This window comes from Giraffa tippelskirchi, chromosome 5 (assembly GCF_054371585.1).
Source record: "Giraffa tippelskirchi isolate mGirTip1 chromosome 5, T2T-mGirTip1v1.2.pri, whole genome shotgun sequence".
Classification (NCBI taxonomy): domain Eukaryota; kingdom Metazoa; phylum Chordata; class Mammalia; order Artiodactyla; family Giraffidae; genus Giraffa; species Giraffa tippelskirchi.
Window position 1 is genome coordinate 14629992 of NC_137279.1, and position 23756 is coordinate 14653747.

Genomic DNA, 23756 nt, shown 5'->3' on the forward strand with positions numbered 1-23756 from the left:
GAAGTCAGTGGTGACCCACTCCAGTATTCTTGCCTGGAGAATCACATGGACAGAGGAGCCTGGTGGGCTACAGACCATGAGATTGCAGAGTCAGATATGACTGAGTGACTAACACACTACAGCTACATTTTTAAAGATCATTCTATTTAATATTTGTAGTTCAGTTGCTAAGCTGTGTCTGACTCTTTGTAACCCCATGGACTGCAGCACAGCAGGCTTCCCTGTCCTCCACTACCTCCTGGAGTTGCTCAAGTTCTGTTCAATTTAACAAGTGTCAAAAGTGAATTTTCATTGTTGAAATTAGTGGTTAGTCATCATAATGGATGTTAGAAATAATTCTCATTGATAGAAATTGTGATTTCCAAGATAGATGGACTAGCTGAAACATATTAGAGGCACTCCACTCCAGCATGAACAGGTTGTAAAAAGCTGAACCATTAGAAATGGTGTGTGGGAAGGAGGGCTTCCAGTGGGTTGATGCTTACTAAAAGGGTGACAGAATCCTGGCTCTGGAATATTGTTCATATGCGTCCAGCGAATCTTCCATGTAAGGTCATGACTGCAGATTCCAAAAGGACCGAGACCCGGCACTTCATCAGACTCCCAGAACAGGTGCTATATGTTACCGTGTCTGCTTGCTAAACAACTGTTTGTTTAACAAATATCTGTAGGACAGAAACTGGCCAAGACTTGGTTTAATTATAAACTGGTTATGAGGTTGTTGGAGAATAGTCAATTTTCATCCCAATTCCTAAAGTTTGGCTGCCATCACTATCTACAAAAACAAGCCAGCAGTTTTGCATAATTAAATTATTTGCAAGTTAGCTGCTGCTTCTTAACCACGGGTCAGTAATGTAATTCCACATCTAGAACTTCAGCCCATCTTTGGGGGCCATATGGAATGAAAAAAAAGAAAAGAAAAACTGAGGCTTAAATAAACTGACTTGCATAGAATGGCAAATGGTAGACCCAGGTTGACAGCTCAAGACATGTGATTTGAAGCTCAATGCTTGGCGGTGGGCACAAAGCAAATGTGTGTGTGCGCGCGCATGTGTGTGTGTGCGCACACACACACAGCCATGTCAGATGAAGAGGAAGAATAGGAAGAAAAGGGAAGCAATGTGAGGGGACATGGAGAAAAACCAGATAAAAATTAGACATTAGAATACAGTGCCCTGGGAACCTAAAGAAGTACTAAAAATAAGTGTAGGCCCCTAAAGAAGGCATAGAAGATATTTGCTCTGAAGATACTTGCTCAAGAGCTAGCTCTAATTCTGAAAATAACAGTAAAATAATAGTTCTATAAATAACAACGAAGTCTGTTAGAAAACAAACTTATGGTTACCAAAAGGGAAGGGGGGGAGGGCTAAATTAGGAGTTTGGGATTAACATACATACACTACTATACATAAAAAAGACAACCAATAAGAATCTGCTGTATCGCACAGGGAACTCTACTCAATACTCTGTAATAACCTATAATGGGAAAGAATCTGATAAAGAATAGATACATGTATACGTATACCTGAATCACTTTGTTGTACACCTGAAACTAACAATACTGTAAATCAACTATACTGCAATATAAAATAAAAATTAAAAAAATAACAAAGTCCATTAATCTTTAGCAGTGGACTAAGACTAGTACATTTGTACCCTTGAATCCTACTCTCAAAAAGGGCAAATTTTCTCTTCTGCTCTTCATAATAGTATCAATGGCTATTATTTACTGAGCTCTTTCAAGTAGTGCTAAATATCTTACACACATCATCTTATCACCTTCACAACACCTCTATAATGAAGGTATTACAACAATTAAACAATTTGATCCTCCTAAAAAAAAACACACTGGGATAGGTACTATCAGGTTGGCCAAAAAGTTCCTTTGGGTCTTTTCCGTACGATGTTACAGAAAAACCTCACACAAACAAGCAAACTTTTTGGCCACCTCAATATTATTCCCATTTTACAAATGAGGAAACGAAGGCACAAAAACGTTCTGTAATTTTCCTAAGATAACATGGCTAATAAGCAGCACAGTTGGCTCAGAGTCACTGTTTTTGGCCATCAAGCTACCTACGCGGGCTGTGCAGAATGTTGTTGAATGGTGCTGACTTAAAAACTGGTGGCCGGTCTAACATGTGAAGTAGAAACTACGTTTGGAGTACAAAATGTGGATTTAGGAGAGAGGGGCCAGAGGCAAGAGACACTCACTTGTGAAGTGCTATGTTACTTGGAGTTGTTGCTGATTCATGAAGTAAATGAAAAATGGCAAGGGAACGTGAGACCCAACCATAAGGGTGAGCTCAACGTGAAACCTGACATAGGAGAAAAGCCTCTTGCCTGAGAGAGCTGGCGCTCGTGCCCCAGAGAGAAGTGAGATTATAATCTGAAGCTGAAGTGATGTTGAAGATCTCAACTCTCACTGAGAGGTGGAAAAAACCCTGGGGACATCTCTGCGGGGTAGTGAATCATTCAAATTTCCCATTCTCTTTCTTGGAATTTGGAAACCTCAGTTAGAGAGCCAAGCATGGAGTCAGTCCACATCATTCACCAAATAACGTTTCCGTGAAGTATTCTTTGCAAGGCCCTCAAAGTCCCTAGCTGTAAACATAGAATAAGTAGTCTTTATTTATTTAATGTTTGCAAGATTGGGTTCTCAGCAAGAAAAATGCTCTGCAAATTCCACACATTCTCAAACAATAGGAAAAGTGGATTTGAAGAATGACAAAATCACCACTCCCAAATTCTACACTACAGTTTTAGGAGAAATGAGATCTGTCATACTCAAGAATTCAAGTCATTTAGAGGCAACTGCTGTTGTAGGTCAGTCTCACACAGCTGGTCACAGCCTCCTGGGACCAGTTCTGAGCCATCATGTTAAAGTGGAAACTCTCCTTTATGTTTGTGACTCCACATGATTCCAACCAGGGCTCCAACCCCTCCCTACTTTCTGATTCATCCACGGAAGCAAGTAAGAACACCAGGTGAGCATACATATTTACATAAGCTTCAAGGCTGTGCAAACAAACTCTCACCTAGGGTAAAGGGCAGTATATAAATGGCTCTTCTTACCATTTTAATGGACTTTACACATCTAAAGTCTCTTCCTTAGTCTTTTAAAAGTCCTTATCCCTGTTCTCTTCCCACCAGTGTTTTTCCTTCTGTACAACACACCAAGGTCTCTCTCATTTAACTCTTGGTGGTGGTGGTTTAGTCGCCAAGTTGTGTCTGACTCCTGCAACCCCATGGACTGTAGCCCACTAGGCTCCTCTGTCATGGAATTCTCCAGGAAAGAATACTGGAGTGGGTTGCCGTTTCCTTCTCCAGGGGATCTTCCCAACCCAGGAATCGAACCCTGGTCTCCTGCATTGCAGGCAAACTCTTTACCGACTGAGCTATGAGCGAAGCCCTATTTAACTCATATCCTTTTTACTACTAAGTATATACGTTCTAAAATAATGTGTGTAGGTTTTGAAATAATGAATGTCAAAGTTTCCTTGTGTTCACAAATTGCCAATTAGCTAAGAATTTCTATTATTTCTAGTAAGGGGTTGAAATGGGTTCTTTTTTTGTGAATATATTTTTCTTTCACTTCCATGGGCTCCACTTTAGATCTGTTAGATTACATTGCTTTTCAGGCCACAGCTTTTATTCTTATGGTTTTGCAGAGATTAGAGAAAAATGGACTCAACAATTGGCTAGAAATGGAATTTCAGTGAGGGAGAAAAAGTTGCTTACTATTTAGCAAGTCAACAAAGATATGTTCTATATTCTCATTATACACTTTTAAAATGCAGTGTTAGCTTAAAAACAAATAAGTCAAGGGGAAAAAACAAACAGAAAACGCTACACATTAAAAGCCAATACTTCTCCTTCCTGAGGACACTGTTTCTCAGTGATCAGTCAGTTCAGTCACTCAGTCATATCTGACTGTGAACCCATGGACTGCAGCACGCCAGGCTTCCCTGTCTATCACCAACTCCTGGAGCTTGCTCAAACTCATGTCCATGTTGTCGGTGATGCCATCCAACCATCTCATCCTCCGTTGTCCCCTTCTCCTCCTAACTTCAATCTTTCCCAGCATCAAGGTCTTTTCCAATGAGTGAGTTCTCAGTGACAGTTACCAGTCAATTTTGACTTCTTATAAATGCTTGGAACATCAGGAAGGCAAAGAAAACTGAGTTACTTCCAATAATTCACTACAAATAGCTGACCTGACCACATTTCAATATAACTGAAGGTCACTGACTACTTTTCCATTTCCTTTGCTCTAGTTTTCAAATTCTGAATGATTGGTCTTGACCTTTAGCTTGCCATGTTCTCTGGGTCAGAGTCAAGAACAATTCCCAGGTATTATTTACTCAGCTAACTTTATCACTAAAGCTGCCAAAGAGGATCCAGGATGGAACTAACATAGGGGTTGCAGGTCTGTACAAAGGATGAAATTAAATATTGCACAGAAATGACCTCATGTGTTTTCACAGCCTCCACGTAAGTAGATAAAAACTGTATTATTACCACTTGATAGATACGGAAACTGAAGGTACAAGGAAACAAATAAAGACATTCAACATTTACTGAGACTCTGTAATAGGAGAGGCACAGTGTTGAGTTCTGGAACATACACATGAATAAGCTGAAGTCAACACCCTCCAAGCAGTCACAGTCTAGTGGACATGGCTGACTGTGAAAAAAAAACACAATAATACAGACACAGAATACAATGGGAGGATGACGTCTGATGGCTGGAAAGTTTTAGAAGGATTTTGTGGTGATGAAATCTGAGCTGAGACTTAATGGTTAGGCAGTATTCTACAGACAAAGACGGTGGGATGGCAGAGGGGCCAGTTAAGATCAAAGGCATAGAAAGGATATAACATGAGAATCTGTCAGTTACCTCATAGGACTTGAGCGCAGGGCAGGGGCAGAAGGGAGATAATGTGTTCAGAGGGCTTGTAGATATCCTTGAATGCCAACTCTGGTAGCAATGTAGAGAAAAGTTAGGGTGGCAAGGAAATAATTTAGGATGTCACTGTGATGGTTCAGGAAAGAGGTAACGGAGGCTTGAATGGAGTAGAAGTAGCACTGTAAAGAAAGGTAGTGATAGCAGAAGTAGACTATATAATTAGCACGTGATTGGACATAGATTGTGAAGGAGGACGATGAGTTGAAGAGGATTCCGACAGATTAATTTGAATCACTGAAAACATTACATTTGAGCTTACCCTTGGACCAGACAGAAGGGGATTTCTATTAAGGAGGTTTAGAGATCAGCATGGGCTTCCCTGGAAGCTCAGATGGTAAAGAATCTGCCTGCAATGTGAGAGACTTGGGTTCGATCCCTGGGTTGGGAAGATCCCCTGGAGAAGGGCATGGCAACCCACTCCAGTATTCTTGTCTGAAGGATCCCCATGGACAGCAGAGCCTGGCGGGCTACAGTCCATGGGTTCGCAAAGAGTCAGACACGACTGACTAAACACACACACACACACACAGATAAGGACAGCTACTGAGTTACAAATCAACCACAGCGATATGATGGTTGAATCCACAAGAGGGGAAGTAATCACCAAGGAATAGAGTACAAAGAGAAAACTGACAAGAGTTTTATAGAATACAAAATAGAGTACAAAAAGAAAACCTTAAGATGCAGGAAACACCTGCATTTTAAGACCGAAATGGATAGTGAAAGCAGAGGCGTCATCGGTGTCACCTGAACAGTCAGTCTGAGAGGGAAGCAGATGATGCAAGGGATAGAAACCAAGGACGAAGGGCTGAGCTGCTGAGGGGTCGACTAACTGATTTCCTGTGGTCACACAGGTCACGCCCTCCCTAAGCTCCGCACATACCTACTGAGTTATCACACAAGAAAAACAATGTGGTTTTTCAAGAGGAACTTATCTTCTCATTTTGCCAATGGTTAACCTGGGACTTGGTCATCAAAATAAATTGCAAGTTCTAGTCTTCATTAAACTTTCTTCGCAGCTCACACTAGTTTCCTGACGTTGAGCTTTTCAGATGACTATTATTAATCAAGTACCAGGCCTCCCGTGCCTTCCTTCACTCTGGTTACACGTTAGGGCTTCCGAGTCACAGAGGCTGGCTGGAATCTAACTCAGCAGCGTGGCGAGGCTTGTAACCTAATTTCTCCGACCTCGGTTTCCTGGGGGTGGTGGTACTTACCTATTTAAGCTGAGAAGAGTGCATGAGAGAATGCAAGTAAAAACTCTCAGCACATTGCCATCAAAGGCTCAATTCATTTTTGCTGTAATGGTATTGAAATTTCCCTGAAGAAGAGGCCTGGTCTCCTGCATTGCAGGCAGATTCTTGACCATCTGAACCACCAGGGAAGCCCCCCAAAGAGACTATTATTCCCTAAGGCGTGCAGCACTGACCTGAGGCCGTGTTGAGCCTCATTCCTGCCAGCCCGCAGCGAAACGTATTCGCAGGAAGATGGATAAAGAGCTGACGGGTTTCCCCTGGACTCTGCAGACCACGGAGGGACCGCTGGCTGTCGGGCGCCCGGGCAAGCGGGATCGCAGGAACCACTCCAGCCCCTCGGAGGACCACACGTCCCAGGCTGCAGCGCGCCCACCCAGGGTGGCAATTTGGCCCGGGTGGGGTCGGACTGCGAGAGAGCCGGGGAGGCAGCGGTGCACGCTGGGACCGGTAGTTTTCGGGTCTCAAGAGCACCGGTCGGAGGACGGCCGAGCGGAGAGGTCCCTCCCCAGTCCCGCCTTTTGTCCACGTCTCACTTCTGCCGACCAACGTTCTCCCCTGTCGCCGGGAGCCAGCCCATCTCCGATCCGGCCCCCATTGGTCCTGAGGCGCAGCGTGCCCGGGCTCTACCCGGAAGTAACGTTGGGGGAAGGCGGTTTCCTAGACTACGACACCGGAAAGCTGGGGGAGGCGCTCCGGGCTGCTGAGGGCTGAGGGCGGTGGCAGCGCTGGCGCTGGGGACCGGCTTGGTGGCTTCGGGAAACTGCTCGGCGACGGCGGCCGTTCGCGTCCCTCCGCATCCCGCCCTCAGCACGGCTCGCAGCCCCTTCGCCACCGGCATCCGGCAATGTGTCCCACCGGCAGGGCGTAGCAGCTGCGCGTGCGCGGAACCGCGGGGCCATGAGCGAAGCCGGCGGCGGCCGGGGCTCTGGGTCCTCGGTCCCCCAGCGAGCGCCATGGAGCCTGGTGGCGGCGACGGCCGCGCTGTGCCTGGTGTCGGCCACGTCCGTGTGGACGGCGGGGGCCGCGCCCATGAGTCGCGAGGAGAAGCAGAAGCTTGGGTAAGGGTGCCTGACAGCCTGGGGGTGGGTTTCCTCCTGAGGCTGACCACGGGCGAAGGTGCCTGTCATTGCGACCCGGGCGCGCAGTGGCTTCTCCTGTCGCGATTGGGGACGGCTGTTAGAGGACCCTGGCGGGGTGGACAGGGTGCGGGAAGACGGGGGCCGCCGGCCCGCGAGGCGACATCGGGGGACTGTCTCGGGGTGTCTCCCGTGCTGTCTGTGACCTATGTAGGCTCCTCAAGACCAGCCGCGGTGTGTCAACGCAGCTGCTATGTCAGTGGCTCGGGAAGTGGGCTCCGGCCGGGGTCCCTGCGCGCGAGAGTTCTGCGGTCGCGCTTGATTCAGAGACGTGGTTAGATTTCTCGCAGCGGTGAGCTCCCAGGTGGGAAAAATGCGGCTGATCTCACTAGTTAAGGAAATCATGTTTACACCTGTTACGGAATAGGGAGCATTCACTGGAACTTGAACTTGACGCGTTTTACCATTTCCTTTGCAATGTTTTCTTGCTCTGCATCTTCGTAGTAGAACAATATTGGATGGTAGTGTTTCGTAGCCCAGATTAAGTGTGCCTATTCACTTTACTCAGTAGTTTTATCAGTCTTGAAAGGTATAAAATCATCAAGCTATATGTATAGCATTTCATTTAGAGTCAGTATTCCTAATATAGGCCAGGTCCCACAGATGAATAAGGGACAAGCCAAGAACCGGTAGAAAATGGGCAAAGGGCATGAAGAGTTAATTCACACAAGAGGAAATGCAAATACTTAATAAACATGAAGCTACTCAACCTCATAAATGTGAGAGATGCAGATTAAAACAATGAGATAGCTGGGTTTTGCCATCAGGTTAGTAAATAAATACAAAGCAGAGTGCCTGAATAGTTGAGGTGTGAGAAGAAACTTGGTGGGAGTGTAAATTGCTGTACTTTACTTACAGTCTCCTGGAATTTAAATTGTCTGCATTCGTTGATTCATTAATCCCATCTCAGGGAATCTATCCTACAGAAATAAAAGCACTATTTAAGTAGAGATAGGTGTACAAGGATGTGCATTTTGAAATAGCAGAGCTGTCCCTCGGAACATTCATATTATGGAATAAAACTCAGTCGTTAAAGAGGAGTTAGGTCATCAGAAGGCTGCCCAGAATATATTCTCAAGACAAAAAAGATGTAAGTTATAGAATGAGATCTGTGGTACCATCCCCCCCCTTTTTTAAAGAATAAATTGTCTAAGCTCAGAAAAACATGGAAAGATGATTACCTCCTGGAGTTATGATGGAGATGGCGTGAAACCATCAGGATTTGTTTTAGATACAGGCTTCCACTTTACTGAAATTGTTGCTAAGTCTTATATTAGTTTTTAAATAAAATAGCAGGAAAAGACACTTGTTTGGAAAAAAAGTATCAGCTATCCAAACAAAATTGACTAATAAACTCTAATAAGGGTCTTAAATTTTCTTTTTATAGATTTAATGTAACACTGATAACTGCTTTACTGAATACTCAGTGTTCAGTGCCAGGCACTTTACATATACTGTCTCTGTAATCCTGTTTTTTAATGAGATGAATACGATCCCCGTATTGCAGATGAGGAAATTGAAACTCAAGGTTGATGTTTTCAAAGTTACAGAGCTAATTAAATGGTGGAGCCAGTATTCAAACCTAAGTGCTCCCAAGTGCTTCAGAGTCTGTGCTCCCTGCACTTTGCTGTAGTTAGTTCCATAAGCCTTGGAAAGAGATGCTTCAAGTCTGTTAAGGAGAACAAGTATTTTTATTTGACCACTGCTCCCTCTCCCCCCTTTTTTTTTTAATTTCTATTCTTTTATGTATTTATTTCTTTTGCCACACTGCACAACATGGGGGATCTTAGTTTCTAGACCAGGGACGGAACTTGTGCCCCTTACAGTGGAGGTGCAGATTCTTAACCACTGGACCGCCAGGGAAATCCCTTTCCTTTTTTATTAAAAATTTTTGTTAAGAAAAGTCATTTGAATAACTTATTTTTGACCAAGACAAATTTTTAACTAGAGCGGTCCAACCAAATTGGCTTGAGATTTCAGCTCAGATTTTGAGATCGTTTATGAAAGTGGTTACAATTATTTAGGCTTGTTAATTTAGATTGCCTTCCTCTAGGATAAGAGTATAATAAGAGTCTATAGCTACAAACCACAAATACACATTGCTTGACTGTTTTCTCCTCTGGGAGTTTTCAGGAGACTGAACTTTGATTTGTTAGGTTTACCTGTACAATTTTTTCCAAAAATCCGAATAATGATTTATGATGAAAAGCAGAAAATGCTCCATCCCTTACCCTCCCCCCCAGACTAAACTGATGATAAAGACTGAAATGATAAGGAATAGTAAAAAATTGCTTGGTTACTTGCAGTTTATGGTTTTTGGAATCATTTAGCTGGATATATGTAGTCTTATACTTCATGGAATTCATTTATTGTTTTTGTGTTTTAAATGTTGCAGCAGTTGTTAATGTTTTTGCTTTAAAAATGAAGTGTGAAACAGTTCAGTGTCTGTAGCATGTTGGCAAGCAATGTAACTTTAGAAAAAGCTGACTTACAGAAATTATTTACAGTGAAGAAAGAGTGGACCTGACTTCCAATACATTTTTATTCAGTTGTTAAAGATACAAAACACAATAGAAAACTGTTTTTCTGTATGATATAGTAGTTATTCTACCATTCTTTATTTAAATATGATTGTTAGGACTTATATGTGTAATTAAGAAAGTGAGAGAGCTCAGCTGGATAGTAAATACCTCCAGTTTGAAGTATGATTGGTGAAATTTGGTGATCATGGGATGGTCATGTGCTTCATAAATGTAAGAATTGGAAAATAATGCGTCATTTGCAAACATAATTTATTCATCATCTTGAAGGTTGAGGGCAAAGTTGGGTTAACAAGTTAATCCTTATGTTATCTGTAATATATATGTCTAGGCACTACTATTACCAGTTACAGGAATTTGTCTTAACAGTAATTTTTTATTAATTCTATTTCAGGGGAAGGAAAAAGGAATTTCCATATTCCATTTATTGATATCAGTGCTTAAAGGGGAAATTTAGCTCCTTTTTTTTTAATTAGCTAATTTGAGAGCTCTTTGTCACCTGCAATATTATAAAAAAAATGTCTAGAAGGATTCTTTGAGATACTCCATAATTTTCTGAGATAACTTGATCCATATTCTATCATACATATAAACATAGAAAGAATCAATGTTTTAGCAAAGTGGCTTATCACCTTGTTTTCCCTGAGCTACCAGGGAAGCCCCTTTTAATGATTAGGTGTTTTTAAATAATCGTTGTTTATAAAAAGTTGGTAGGACTTAGCTTGTTCAGTTCACAAGGTTGAGTGTACTTGATTCTGCTGATTATTATAGCAGGTTCTGGAAATTAGTCCTTTTCTGTCTGCTAACTTTACTGTTACCAATATTTCATCATCCATGATTACAGCTTTTAAAATGACAATTGCAATACAACAGGAGATAAAAGAAAAATAGATCCAGCCATTTTCTTTAAGACTCTTAATTCTTGACATTAGTGATTGAAACTTTAGGAATAATAGTAAGAATTAATACAAGACTATTACTGATAAAATGTTTTTCTTTTGATGATTATCAGGAGACTTGGCCTTGCCTCGCCATAACATTGACTTTTATAGTTTTTCCTGTAACCCTCAGTCCCCCAAATTTAAGAGTGTTTAATTGAAAGACTGATTTCTTGGTCTCAAGTCTTGTAGATTTTGACTTAGTAAGCCTGGCATTTGTTGTTGTTTGTTTTAGTTGCTAAGTCCTGTCCTACTGTTTTGCAACCCCACAGGAGCCTGCTAGGCTCCTCTGTCCAAGGGATTTCCCAGGCAAGAATACTGGAGTGGGTTGCCATTTCCTTCTCTAGGAGATCTTCCCTACCCAAGGATGGAACCTACAACTCCAGTATTGGCAGATGGATTCCTTGCCACTGAGCCACTTCAGTGGTGGTTTAGTCGCTAAGTCATGTCTCACTCCTGCGACCCCACGGACTGTAGCCTGCCAGGCTTCTCTGTCCATAGGATTCTCCAGGCAAGAATACTGGAGTGGGTTGCCATTTCCTTGTCCAGGGGCTCTTCCCAACCCAGGAATTGAATCTCCTGCATTGCAGACGGATTCTTTACCTACTGAGCTGGAGACCTTGTTACTTATCTGATGCTTTCATAGATTATTTTGGGTAATCCTTTCAACTGAAGTAGATGCATTAGTCTCATTTTTCAGTTGATGAGACTGAAGATTTTAGAGCTAGGATGTGCCCTGAGGACACAGGATTCAGTTCACTGCCTCAGGCTCTGCTTATTGTGGGTAAGAGTTCTAGGTAGGAAAGGAGCTTGGCCATAGGGATTAGATCTGATAGAGTGCCTGAAGAACTATGGAGAGGTTCCTAGCGTTGTACAGAAGGCAGTGATCAAAACCATCCCCAAGAAAAGAAATGCAAAAAGGCGAAATGGTTATCTGAGGAGGCCTTACAAATAGCTGAGAAAAGAAGAGAAGCGAAAGGCAAGGAGAAAAGGAGAGATGTACCCATCTGAATACAGAGTTCCAAATAATAGTAGGGAGAGATAAGAAAGCCTTCCTAAGTGAACAGTGCAGAGACATAGAGGAAAACAATAGAATGGGAAAGACTAGAGATCTCTTCAAGAAAATTAGAGAAACCAAGGGAACATTTCATGCCAAGATGGGCACAATAAAGGGCAGAAATAGTATGGATCTAATAGAAGCAGAAGCTTTTAAGAAGAGGGGGCAAGAATACACAGAAGAAGAAGAAACAAGAAAAGAACATGAAGAAGAACTATGCAAAAAAGATCTTAATGACTCAGATAACCATGATGGTGTGATCACTCACCTAGAGCCAGACATCTTGGGAGTGTAAAGTCAAGTGGGCCTTAGGAAGCATCACTACGAACAAAGCTAGTGTAGGTAATGGAATTCCTCCTGAGCTCTTTCAAATCCTAAAAAGATGATGCTGTGAAAGTGCTGCACTCAATATGCCAGCAAATTTGGAAAACTCAGCAGTGGCCACAGGACTGAAAAAGGTCAGTTTGCATTCCAGTCCCAACAAATGGCAAAGCCAAAGAATGTTTAAGCTACTGGCCAATTACACTCACTCCACATACTAGCAAAGTAATGTCCAAAATTCTCCAAGCTAGACTTCAACAGTATGTGAATTGAAAACTCCCAGACGTTCAAGCTGGATTTAGAAAAGGCAGAGGAACCACAGATCAAATTGTCAACATCCCGTTGGATCATAGAAAAAGCAAGAGAATTCCAGAAAAAATCTACTTCTGTTTCATTGACCACGCTAAAACCTTTGACTGTGTGGATCACAACAAGCTGTGGAAAAATTCTTCAAGAGGTGGAAATACCAGACCACCTTACCTGCCTCCTAAGAAATCTGTATGCAGGTCAAGAAGCAAGAGTTAGAACTGGACATGGAACAGTGGACTTGTTTCCATGTTCCAAATTGGGAAAGGAATATGTCAAGGCTGTATATTGTCACCCTGTTTATTTAACTTCTGTGCAGAGTACATCATGGGTAATGCTGGGCTGGATAAAGCACAGGTTGGAGTGAAGATTGCCGGGAGAAATATCAATAACCTCAGATATGTAGATGACACCACCCTTATGGCAGAAAGTGAAGAAGAAGTAAAGGGCCTCTTGATGAAAGTGAAAGAGGAAAGTAGAAAAACTGGCTTAAAGCTCGACATTCAAAAAACAAAGATCATGTCATGCGGTCCCATCACTTCATGGCAAATAGATGGGGAAACAGTGGAAGCAGTGACAGACTTTATTTTGTTGGGCTCCAAAATCACTGCAGATGGTGACTGCAGCCATGAAATTAAAAGATGCTTACTCCTTGGAAGAAAAGTTACGACCAACCTAGACAGCGTATTAAAAACCAGAGACATTACTCTTCCAACAGAGGTCCTTCTAGTCAGAGCTATGGTTTTTCCAGTAGTCATGTATGGATATGAGAGTTGGACTAGAAAGAAAGCTGAGTGCTGAAGAATTGATGCTTTTGAACTGTGGTGTTGGAGAAGACTCTTGAAAGTCCATGGGACTGCAAGGAGATCCAACCAGTCCATCTTAAAGGAAATCACTCCTGAATATTCATTGGAAGGACTGATCTGAATCTGAAACTCCAATACTTGGGCCACCTGATGCGAAGAACTGACTCATTGGAAAAGACCCTGATGCTGGGAAAGATTAAAGGCAGGAGGAGAAGGGGACAGGCAGAGGATGAGATGGTTGGATGGTATCACCGACTCAGTGGACTTGAGTTTGAGCAAGCTCTGGGAGATGGTGAAAGACAGGGAAGCTTGGTGTGCTGCAGTCCATGGGGTCACAGAGTTGGACACGACTGAGTGACTGAACAAACAAGAACAACACAGGGAGTTGACTCCTGGCCTTGCCATTTTCAGTCAAGGCAGGATGACCTTGTCTAAGTTGTTTAACTTCTTGGTTTCTCATATTCCACATCTATAATATAGTAATACCATTACATTAGGGTTGTTGTAATAATTAAATGAGTTAACATACGGAAAGCATTTAAAACAGTGACCAGCACGTATTAAATATTACAAAGTAAATATCATTATTGCTTCTCCAATATTCTGACAATGCTGTGGTCTGTCCTGCTTTATGTCAGTGAAGCCATGAGTTTCTGAGCAGTTCTGTCATGCTTTGAGAGCCAAAACTACCAGTGCAGTTCCTGTTTATTAGGGGGCAGCCTACGTAATTAACCAGCTCATGAATGACAAAGGCAAAATCTGGTGTGGGGATCAGAAATCTCCACTTTAAACAGTCATCTTGGAATTTTGAGAAACAGAGTTAGCCAAATACACAAATCTCTTTTTGAGGATTAGTTTTCTTACTTTAGGAATGAATATTGTTTATTGACTTTTGACAGTTTTTTAAAGGAGCAAAAGGTACACAGAATCATAAAATATAGCTTTTGGAAATGTGGCCAACATATTAACAAATATGTATTAAACTAGGCATTAGTGATCTTATTTAATTTAAGGGGAATGGCAGAGACTTGATAAAGTATTGTTATTTTACAGTAATACACATTCCCACCTCTTTTTTTTTTTTTTGTAGAATGTTTAGTATAAGCAATAAATGTTAACAATAATTATTTCTTTGGGGGCTCTTTATTGTTTTCCTCTTTCGAGCATTTATATTAAATAATTTTGTTAAGAGGTAATTGTTTTTCATCATCAGATTTTCTTCTCTCTTTATGGCATGCATCCTTCAACAATTTTCTTAGGAAACAGTGTAAGATGAATTTTATATGAATTTCTAGAATAGTGAAAGGTTAGCCTAGCTCTGTTTGATTCACTTGTCTGCTAACACTGGTCTGTTTCCTGACTCTTTATGTTCCTTCCTAACTAAATATTTGTTTTGTTTTTTGTTGGTATATGTTTATGAAGGAGCATTAACTGTTTGAAAGACATTAAGTAGAATATATTTAACTTTTTCCCATTTCTGCTCTTTTAAAATTAGGAATCAAGTACTGGAAATGTTTGATCATGCTTATGGTAACTATATGGTAAGTAGAAAGCTTATCTTTATATACCATTTATGTGAGCTGATTATTATGTGAGCACAGTCAACTGGGAATTTTACAACTTGAATGAATAAATTTAATTTCCTTTAAAAATCCATTTTTAAAGAAAGTTTTTAAAAATAGTGTGAACATAGCGTAACAGGGTATTCCTGATAGTGGTTATTAGAGAACCAATATGTTGAATATGTAAGAATAAATTTAATTAGATTATGAAACTGTTTAAATAGTTTCCTTTGATGCTATCAGTAGTGTGTATTAAATAGTTTGTATAGTTAGATATGGTAAATATAAACATGAATAAGACGTTATCTTTGCCTTAAGGGAAATGCTTCTCTTAACTAAACAAAAAAGTATTTACAAAATTACTTTATTCACTTTATGAGGAAAACCATTGCTTTAAGAGAGGCAGACTGTCATCTAGTTTCTGTCCAAATGATATCCTCACAGTGGGCCTTGATTTGAATATATTTTGCTTTCTAGATATGCTGGTCCATATTATTTTTAAATGCCTTAGTGCTCACTTGAGACGAAATAACAACTTTAGTTTTGCAAAGCAAAACATGTTCTGGAGACCTGTTGCACAATAGTGAATATACTTAATGTTGCTAAACTTACACTTAAAAATGGTAAAGTTTATGTTCCATGATTTCTACCACAATTAAAAATTTAATTTTAATTAAATAGTACAGGGCTAGGAGGTAGGGAAGGGCATTTGTAGCTGCCCCCCCCACCCAGTGACTTCTTGATCCCCCCAATAAAATGATCTTAAAATGCAAAAAAAAGAATCATAATACTTTTTAAAAGATAACTAGTCAGCAAATTTTAGAGTTCGAAAGATAATTTTACAAGTAAATTTGTGTAATTTTGATGAGTTTAATCAGATTATTCTGAGAATTACTTCTTATGAAGTAATTGTTATGTCAGCATATCTTCTATGATTAAGGCCTGTAAATGTAGTTGGGGAAAGTTTGGCAAAGAACTAAGTTTAATTGATTCTGCTGTGTTTTTCAACTGATTCTGAATCCATTTTTCTGTTACCCAAATATCTTCATATGTTTACATTATCTTTATGAACATGTAAGTACATACGCTTTTATACATTAAAAAAAATTTTTAAGCCGTTCTTATATTTGATAATTCTAATTCCCTTCTATTGTACAGCTTTTAAGAGTACATACTGAGTTCTTAAATGTTTTTAGGATATAATGGTGATGAAGTTCTGGGTGTTTTTAACCATGTTGAAAGCACAGTTTTGAATTCATTTCTCAAGACTCGGCCATTTCCTTAACATTTCTTTCAAAATCATTTATCCCTGGTTAATTCAGTTTGGGCAAAGCATAATTTTCTCTAAGCTAATAGTTTTAGGGTGGCCAAGTGGATCTAGGTTACATCTTCAAACCTAAGCCATGTCATAAATGCATACTTTTAGTTCCAAACTTGAATAAGATGTTATACAGCTGGATTAATTCAATACATCTCACTGAGAATAGGGTCTTCTTTTGTGAAGCACAGTATCTTTAACATTTTGTTCCTTATTAGGTAAGCAGCTGAAAGTTATATCAGTACATTTTTTCCTAATATAGAAACGAGTTTCTGACAGAGCAGCTACCAATGGCAGCCCTCAGAAGACTTCCTGGTCCAGTTCTTATTTATGGACCCTAACTGGGTAACTTTTATTACAGTCATCTGCCTGCAAGATCTAAAGGAGAGGGATTTCAGTTCCAAAGACCAGAAACTCTTGGAATTAACACCTCCCGCCCTCCATTTTTCCAGTGGAGTCACACCATCTGCAGTCCACTGCAATATGTATTTTAAAATGTTCAACTATTTTACAACATGAGCGACTCTTGCAGTGTACTTGTGCTGTGCTCAAACTATGTGAGGTTTGTAACCCAAGATTTAGTCTAGAATTCACACTTCCCCTTTTCAAGTTCTCAGCTATCATGAAATGGTTCTAAAATGTTCAACAGAGACCAGGAACCCTGTACTTGTTATATGAAGTCAGTTGCAATTTTTTTTCTAGTTCCTATACTCAGAAACACTATTAGCTTGTTATAGAGTAAAAGTATATATAGATTTTGGAGTTAAATGGGTTTGAGTTCAAATCCTATGTCAGTTATTTAGCTTGGACCTTAAACAGATCATTTAACCCCCTTGAGCCCTATGAAAAATGGGGATTAGTACAAAGAATTATTGTAGAGTATAAGATTTTTGAGATCACAGGGCCATTTTCTTTACTTTGTATTAAATTCATCTTCTATATGTCCTGTATTTAACTAGCATCATGAAAAATGAAGTGAAAATGTTAGTTGCTTAGTTGTGTCCGACTCTTTGTGACCCCATGGACTGTATGTAGCGTGCCAGCCTCCTCTGTCTGTGGAATTCTCCAGGCAGGAATACTTGAGTGGGTAGCCATTCTCTTCTCCAAGGATCTTCCAGACCCAGTGATCAAACCCAGGTCTGTTGCTTTGCGGGCAGAGCTACCAGGGAAGCCCAGCTAGCATCATACCTGGTACATAAATTTTTTGTTTGTTTTTTTGTTCTTGAAAGCACTGACTTGAATTCTTATGAAGGTATAATCAAATGATTTTTTTTTTTGCATTTGATTATTGTGATATATTTTTACCTTTTAAAATCAAAAATTGTTTAATAAATTTTATTAAAAATATACGTTAATGGTAAATTTGGGGATGTACAACTGTTTGCTTGCTTTAGTCAGTTGCCTTCTGTGCTAAAATGGCTTTTCATAAATGTTGAAAACTTTTCATTTCTTACTAGATTTTAAAAATATTACTCTCCAGTCTAGTACACAATTACAGCAATTCTTTTAACTTTCTTGGTTCTGGGAAAACAATGTTATTTTCCAAAGACAAGCAGAATAATATTAAGAGCAAAAACTCTGGAAATGGAGCAGGACATCCTGTGGTAGCTCTGCCACCTACTAGCTGGATTACAATGGGAAAGTTACCTCATCTCCCTGAACCTATTTCTTCATCTCTCTAAAATGGTTTGCCTGTCTCACAGTGTTTTAAAGATTAAGCAAGTTAATATAATTAAAATACTTGGAATTTGTGTCCAGCAGATAGGAAGCAGTACGTATTTACTGCCACCAGCTACTGCTGCTATCATCACAATTCATTGTCTACCTGAGATTGAAATGGCCCGCCTAAAATTTATCGAGGCTTTAACTCAGAACTCCTTCCCTAGATGGTGCATAGAACTTTCTTCAAACACACTCATTCTTTCCTGTTCGAGGCACGCCATCTTTGAACTTTGTTTTTCTTTATGATTCCCCAGGTTCTAGTAATGCTATTGTTCAATAACAATGCCCTGCCAGCCTTAGGTAGATTACTAAATCTTTGCCATCTCTTGCTGTTACATCCAAGAGTTTTCTGATTTTATCAATTGGTAGCTCAGCTGGTAAAGAATCCGTCTGCAATGCGGAAGACCCTGGTTTGATTTCCTAACTCGGGAAGATCCCTTGGAGAAGGGATAGGCTACCTACTCCAGTATTCTTGGGCTTCCCTGGTGGCTCAGATGGTAAAGAATCCACAATGCAGGAGACCTGGGTTTGATCCCTGGGTTGAGAAGATCCTGTGGAGGAAGGCATGGCAACCCACTCCAGTATTCTTGCCTTGAGAATCCCATGGACAGAGAGGAGCCTGGCGGGCTACAGTCCATAAGGTCACAAAGAGACACGACTTGAGAGGCTTAGAACACATGCATTCTATCAACTAAGAATATTATTTGGGGCTATCTCAGCATCATAAGGAGCTTCCCTGGTGGCTCAGATAGTAAAGAATCTGCCTGCAAGGCAGGAGACCTGGGTTCAATCCCTGGGTTGGGAAGATCCCCTGGAGAAGGAAATGACTACCCACTCCAGTATTCTTGCCTGGAGAATTCCGTGGACAGAGGAGCCTGGTGGGCTGCAGTCCATGGAGTCACAAAGAGTCGGACACAACTGAGCGACTAAGCACACAACAGCATAAATACTAACAATTATAATGAATGTACTTGACAGATCTGTAGCCTCAATCAGACTGCAGTTTATCCACAGTGAATTGCAAAGATGACTTTTTTCCCCAAATAAAATGAAATTGGATGTGTTTTTTGGCAGTTCTGCGTGACCTTATTTAACCTTAGACCACAGCCACTTCTATCAGCATGTTTTTAGTATTTGTGCTGAGGCCAGTCTGCAGACTAAATTAGATGACAAAATACATGTATTTAGGCCACCAAATACAGAACTGTTTTGGATCTGAGCTCCCTGATCTGATGATCTCTGTCTTCTAATGTTTTTCCTGTTGACTATAGACAACTCAGTTATCAACTGTTATAAGCAGAAGCTACTTTGGTAGAGACCTAAACATTATAAATAAATTCTGAAAGAGTTGGTAAGCACAGTAGCACAGTTTCCTTTAGCTAGAGCATCATACCTATTCACTTTTAAGCTTGCTTTCCTGAGTGCATGGGCTTCCCTGATGGCTCAGACAATAAAGCATCTGCCTGCAATGTGGGAGACTCAGGTTCAGTCCCTACGTCAGGAACATCTCCTGGAGAAGGAAATGGCATCCCACTCGAGTACTCTTGACTGGAAAATCCCATGGATGGAGGAGCCTGGTACGCTACAGTCCATGGGGTGACAAAGAGTGAGACACTACTAAGCAACTTCACTTTACTTCATCTTCGTGAGTGCTCGGTTCAAAGAAAAATCAGTGTTTATCCTTTAAACAAAAGGAACTGTTTTAAAATGTAACTTCCTTGTGGATTTCCAGATTTGTGTAAGTTTTCTTAGAATTATTTTTTCCTGATTTGTAAAACACATTTTTCGTTGTGGTAAAATATACCTAAAATTTTACCATTTAAACCCTTTTTAAGTGTATGGCATTAATTATGTTCACATTGTTGTGCAAATATCACCATCCATCTTCAGAACTTTTTCATATTTTCATTTGAAACTGTTCCTAATGTTTCTTTTTGATAGTTTCTTAATCAAAAAGAGTAATTCTATAAATAAATAAGTGTAAAAGTGGTATTAATGATCAGGAGGAGGGAAGATACAAATACATGTGTATGTGCAATTTTTGTGTGTAAATGGTTGTGGGACTACCTTTTATTAATCATTGTTCCTTGGCCTCTACTTTTACAACATTCTAAAAAAACTGCCAGTGACTTAAATTCTAAAGTGTCTTCTTGTAGGTTTTTTTGTTTGTTTGTTCTGTTTCTTAAATCATACTGTGATACTCTGTGAAGGATTTTGACTCAGTAGAACCAAATCTTCCTATACATTTAGGTAGAATTTACAGAGAAAAGGATTTCCGATTTCAAATGCATGGTTCTGTGTTGTACAGTTGTACACAGTTGTTTAATTAACACCACATTTATGATACAGAACATTTCCATCTCCCTCCAGAAGCTTTCTCATGCTCCTGTGCAATTAGTTCCTTTTCTCCACCTCTGACCTCTAGCAACCATTGTGATCTGGTCTTTGTCACTAGTTTTCCCTTTTCTAGGATTTCATATTGGTGGCATCTTAGAATATGTATGTAGTATTTTGGTTCACATTCTTTCCCGTAGTATGATGCTTTTGAGATTTGTCCATGTTGTTGGAGATATTATAGTTCCTACTTATTGCTCAGTAGTGTTTGTTGAGTTGGTAAAACACCATTCACCCGTTGATAAATATTTAGCATGTTTCTAGTCTTTGGCTCTTATTAAAAGACTGCTGTGAATTTGAGAATGCAGATTTTTATGTGGACATTCATTTTCATACTTAGGAATGGGATTGCTGGGTCGTATGGGAAGGGTAAATTTAACTTTTTATAAGAAACTGCCGGACTTTTCTAAAGTGGCTGTAACACATTGCATTCCTCACGAGCAATTTTAAGAGTTTTAGTTACTCCACATCTTCTCCAACACTTGGTATTTTCAGTCTTTTTAATTTTAGCTATTCTAGTGGGTGTGTAGTGGTATTTTGTTGTGATTTTAGTTTTATTTTTCCTGATGACTAATGACGTTGAAAATCTTTTCATGTGCTTAGTATATCTTTTTTTGGTGAAACATCTGTTCATATCTCTTGCTATTTTAAAATCAGGTCATTTGTCCTGTTATAACTGAGTCATAAGAGATATATTATTTTCTGGATATTAGTTCTTTATCATATGTATGTTTTACAGATATTTTCTTCCCGTCTGTACTTTGCCTTTTAATTTTCTTAATGTCTTTTGAAGTATAAATGTTTTAAACTTGTGACCAAGTCCAATTTATTCTTTTTCTTTTGTGACTTATGTTTTTTATATCCTACCTAAAAAAATATTTGCCTAGCCCAGGGTCACAAAGATTTTCCTGTTTTCTTTTAGGTGTTTTAATGATTTCAGCTTTTTCAGTGAGATCTATTACTCATTCTGAGTTAATGTTTGTATATATGGTGTGAGGTAAAGCTTTGTTTATATTTTTTTCTTTGTGGATATCCAATTATTCTAGTACTGTTTGTTGAAAAGAGTATCCTTGTCCCACGGAATTACTTTGGCACCTTTGTAAAATCAGCTAACTGTATATGTTTCGGTCTGTTTCTAGACTATCTTTTTTCCCCATTGATCTAAATATCTATTAGTCCATCCATATCAGTCTTGAATTAAGTGATATCAAGTCCTGAAATCAAGCAGTGTAAGTCTTTCAGCTTTGTTCTTTTTCAAAATTGTTTTGAATATTTTAGATATTTTGCATTTCCATGTAAATTTTGGAATCATATTGTCAATTTCCAAAAAAAATATATAGCCTGTGGAGATACTGATTGGGATTATGTTAAAATCTATACATCAGTTTGGATAGTTTGACTTCTTAATAGTATGAAGTCTTTTAATCCGTAAAGATGGTGTCTCTACATTTATTTAGTTCTTAACGTCAGCAGTGTTTTGTACTTTGCAGTGTACAGGTCTTGCACATCTCTTCTTAAATTTATTTATAAGTATTTCATATTTTTAATGCTCTTGTAAATTATAGTCTTTCAAATTTTAATTCCCAACTGTCCATTGATGTCATACAGAAATACAACTTTTTCTGATAACTTGAGATCCTTGCTAAATTCACATATGATTTCTAGTAGCTTTGTTGGTAGATTCCATAAGATTTCCTATATGATCAGTCATGTGATCTGCAAAAAAAAGATTTTTCCTTCTTCCTTCAAACTGTGTACCTTTTATTTTTCTTAGAGCAGTAGCTAGGGCTTCTTGTATTATGTTGAAAAGAAGTGTGAGATCCTTATCTCACTTCTAATCTTGTGACAAAAGCAGTCAGCCTTTCACTGTTAAGTATGATATTAGCTGTGGGTTTTTCATGGATGCTCTGTATTCAGTTCCTTTCTATTTCTATCTTGCTGAGAATTTTCTTCATCACAGGGTATTTATTAAATTTTGTCAAATACTTTTTCTGCATTATTGGTAATAATCTTGCTAAAAATATCTGTTGGTAGCAGGATTTATTTCATTACAACATTATTATTATCATTTATTCCATGTAATATTATTTCATAAGTTCAATTTATTTCATCATTGATCAAACCAAATTGATTAACATATTGAAGAATTTGGAAACTTTTGTTATTTTGAGTACAGACTTCTAAAGCTTGCCAGCATTCTACTCTGTGCTTAATTTAAAATCTTATAACTGCAGTTTTGTTACTTATTTCTCCTCAGTGCTGAGAAACATTTCATAAATATAGTACTCAAAGGACCATATGTTCAGGGTAGAAGTATTAATAATTTAATAGTTTAGATAAATGGAATCCTAAACACCTGAAACATGGCTTAGTGAGCATAAGTAGTGAACAAAAGGGAAAAGGAATGTTTGATTTGGGGTGAAAAGAGAATTGAAAAATTATGTAAGTTCAGTCAGTAATTACCATATGCTATCTGTATATAATAGATGGTATATTAGATATCATTTAGTTTTTGTTTTAGGAAGGAATATCTTACCTGCCTCAAGAAGGGAGGTAAGATGTATAACAATAAGGATCTGGAATAAAACATTTAAAATGTATATAATTTTATGGGGAATTAAATAGATTTGGTGTCTTCAATAGCTCACTATTATAAATAAACAGTACTTTTGTCTTATTATTGATTTTAGTGGAATAAAGTCTCTTCCCTTTGGCTAGTTTTTGGAATTGGCTTTACCAAGAAGTCAGGTTTGGATGCTGCTTTGATTTGAGTGGTGTTTTTTTTTTTTTTAACCTATGTATTTATTTATGGCTGTGCTGGGTCTTTGTTGCTGCTCAGGCTGTCTCTAGTTGCAGTGAGTGGGGCTACTCTTCATTCCAGTCTGAGGGCTTCTCATTCTGGTGGCTTCTCTTGTTGCAGAGCACAGGATCCAAGGCCCGGGCTCCGTAGTTGCAGCACGTGGGCTTAGTAGTTGAGACACACGGGCTTAGTTGTCCTGAGGCATGTGGAATCTTCCCGGACCAGGGATCAAACCCATGTCTCCTGCATTGACAGGCAGATTCCAATCACTCGACCAGCAGAGAAGTCCTGATTTGAGTGTTTTAAAATTTTATATGTTTGTCTATTTTTTCGCTGCACTGGGCCTTTGTTGCTACTCGAGCTTGTCTCTAGCTGTGAGGAACAGGGGCTGCACTCTAGTTGTGGTGCTCGGGCGTCTTATTGTGGTGGCTTCTCTTGTTGTGGAGCACGGGCTCTAGGGCTCCCAGGCTTCAGGAGTTGCTATTTCCGGGCTCTAGCTCAATAGTTGTGGCCTACAGGCTTAGTTGCTCCAAGGGATGTGGGATCTTTCCCGAATCAGGAATCAAACCAATGCCTCCTGCATTGACAGGTGAATTCTTTACCACTGAGCCACAGAGGAAGTCCCTGATTG

The 23756-nt window shown here is 39.5% G+C and overlaps 2 protein-coding genes across 6 annotated transcripts in view; one reads left to right on the forward strand and one right to left on the reverse strand.

Moving 5' to 3' along the window:
• Window positions 1-7124, reverse strand: part of LOC145505156 (uncharacterized) — a 31129-nt gene extending 24005 nt beyond the window's left edge. The window contains exons 1-2 of the mRNA XM_081486954.1: window positions 6969-7124; window positions 6399-6882 (exon numbers count right to left, since the gene is read on the reverse strand). Of these exons, the coding sequence (XP_081343080.1) occupies window positions 6399-6882; window positions 6969-7124 (640 nt within the window). The remainder of the gene's footprint in view (window positions 1-6398; window positions 6883-6968) is intronic.
• The window catches only part of EDEM3 (ER degradation enhancing alpha-mannosidase like protein 3), a 71792-nt gene continuing 54955 nt past the window's right edge, over window positions 6920-23756 (forward strand). For all 5 annotated transcript variants that reach the window (XM_081486148.1, XM_081486150.1, XM_081486147.1 and 2 more), the window contains exons 1-2: window positions 6920-7283; window positions 14825-14870. In XM_081486148.1, the coding sequence (XP_081342274.1) occupies window positions 7123-7283; window positions 14825-14870 (207 nt within the window). In that variant the 5' untranslated portion in view covers window positions 6920-7122. The remainder of the gene's footprint in view (window positions 7284-14824; window positions 14871-23756) is intronic.